Source organism: Plasmodium reichenowi, assembly GCF_001601855.1.
Source record: "Plasmodium reichenowi strain SY57 chromosome Unknown, whole genome shotgun sequence".
NCBI lineage: Eukaryota > Apicomplexa > Aconoidasida > Haemosporida > Plasmodiidae > Plasmodium > Plasmodium reichenowi.
In genome coordinates, this window is record NW_017962405.1 from 1 (window position 1) to 442 (window position 442).

At 20.6% G+C, this 442-nt stretch overlaps 1 protein-coding gene across 1 annotated transcript; it reads left to right on the forward strand.

The window, feature by feature from the left end:
- PRSY57_0020100D (reticulocyte binding protein 2b) lies at positions 1-442 on the forward strand (the record flags this gene model as incomplete). The annotated part of the gene is made up of 1 exon (XM_020114274.1): positions 1-442. A coding segment is annotated over one exon (442 nt), but the record flags the coding sequence as incomplete, so codon positions are not given.

Sequence of the window (442 nt, forward strand, 5' to 3'; positions counted from 1 at the left end):
AAAAATCAGGAAACAAGCAAGAAATGAAATTAATGATATAAATAATATACATTCTAATATTAAAACCATTTTAACCAAATCTAAAGAACAATTAGATGAGATTAAGAAACAACCTAACATTAAAAGACAAGATGATGTTTTAAATAATGATAAAACCCGAATAGCTTATATTACAATACAAATAAATAACGGAAGAATAGAATATAATTTATTAAATATATTAAATATGAAACATAACATAGATACTATCTTGAATAAAGCTATCGGTTATATGAATGATGTATCTAAATCTGATCAGATTGTTATTAATATAGATTCTTTGAATATGAATGATATATATAATAAGGATAAAGATCTTTTAATAAATATTTTAAAAGAAAAACAGAATATGGAAGCAGAATATAAAAAAATGAAGAAAATGATGATAACGAAGAAAATAATG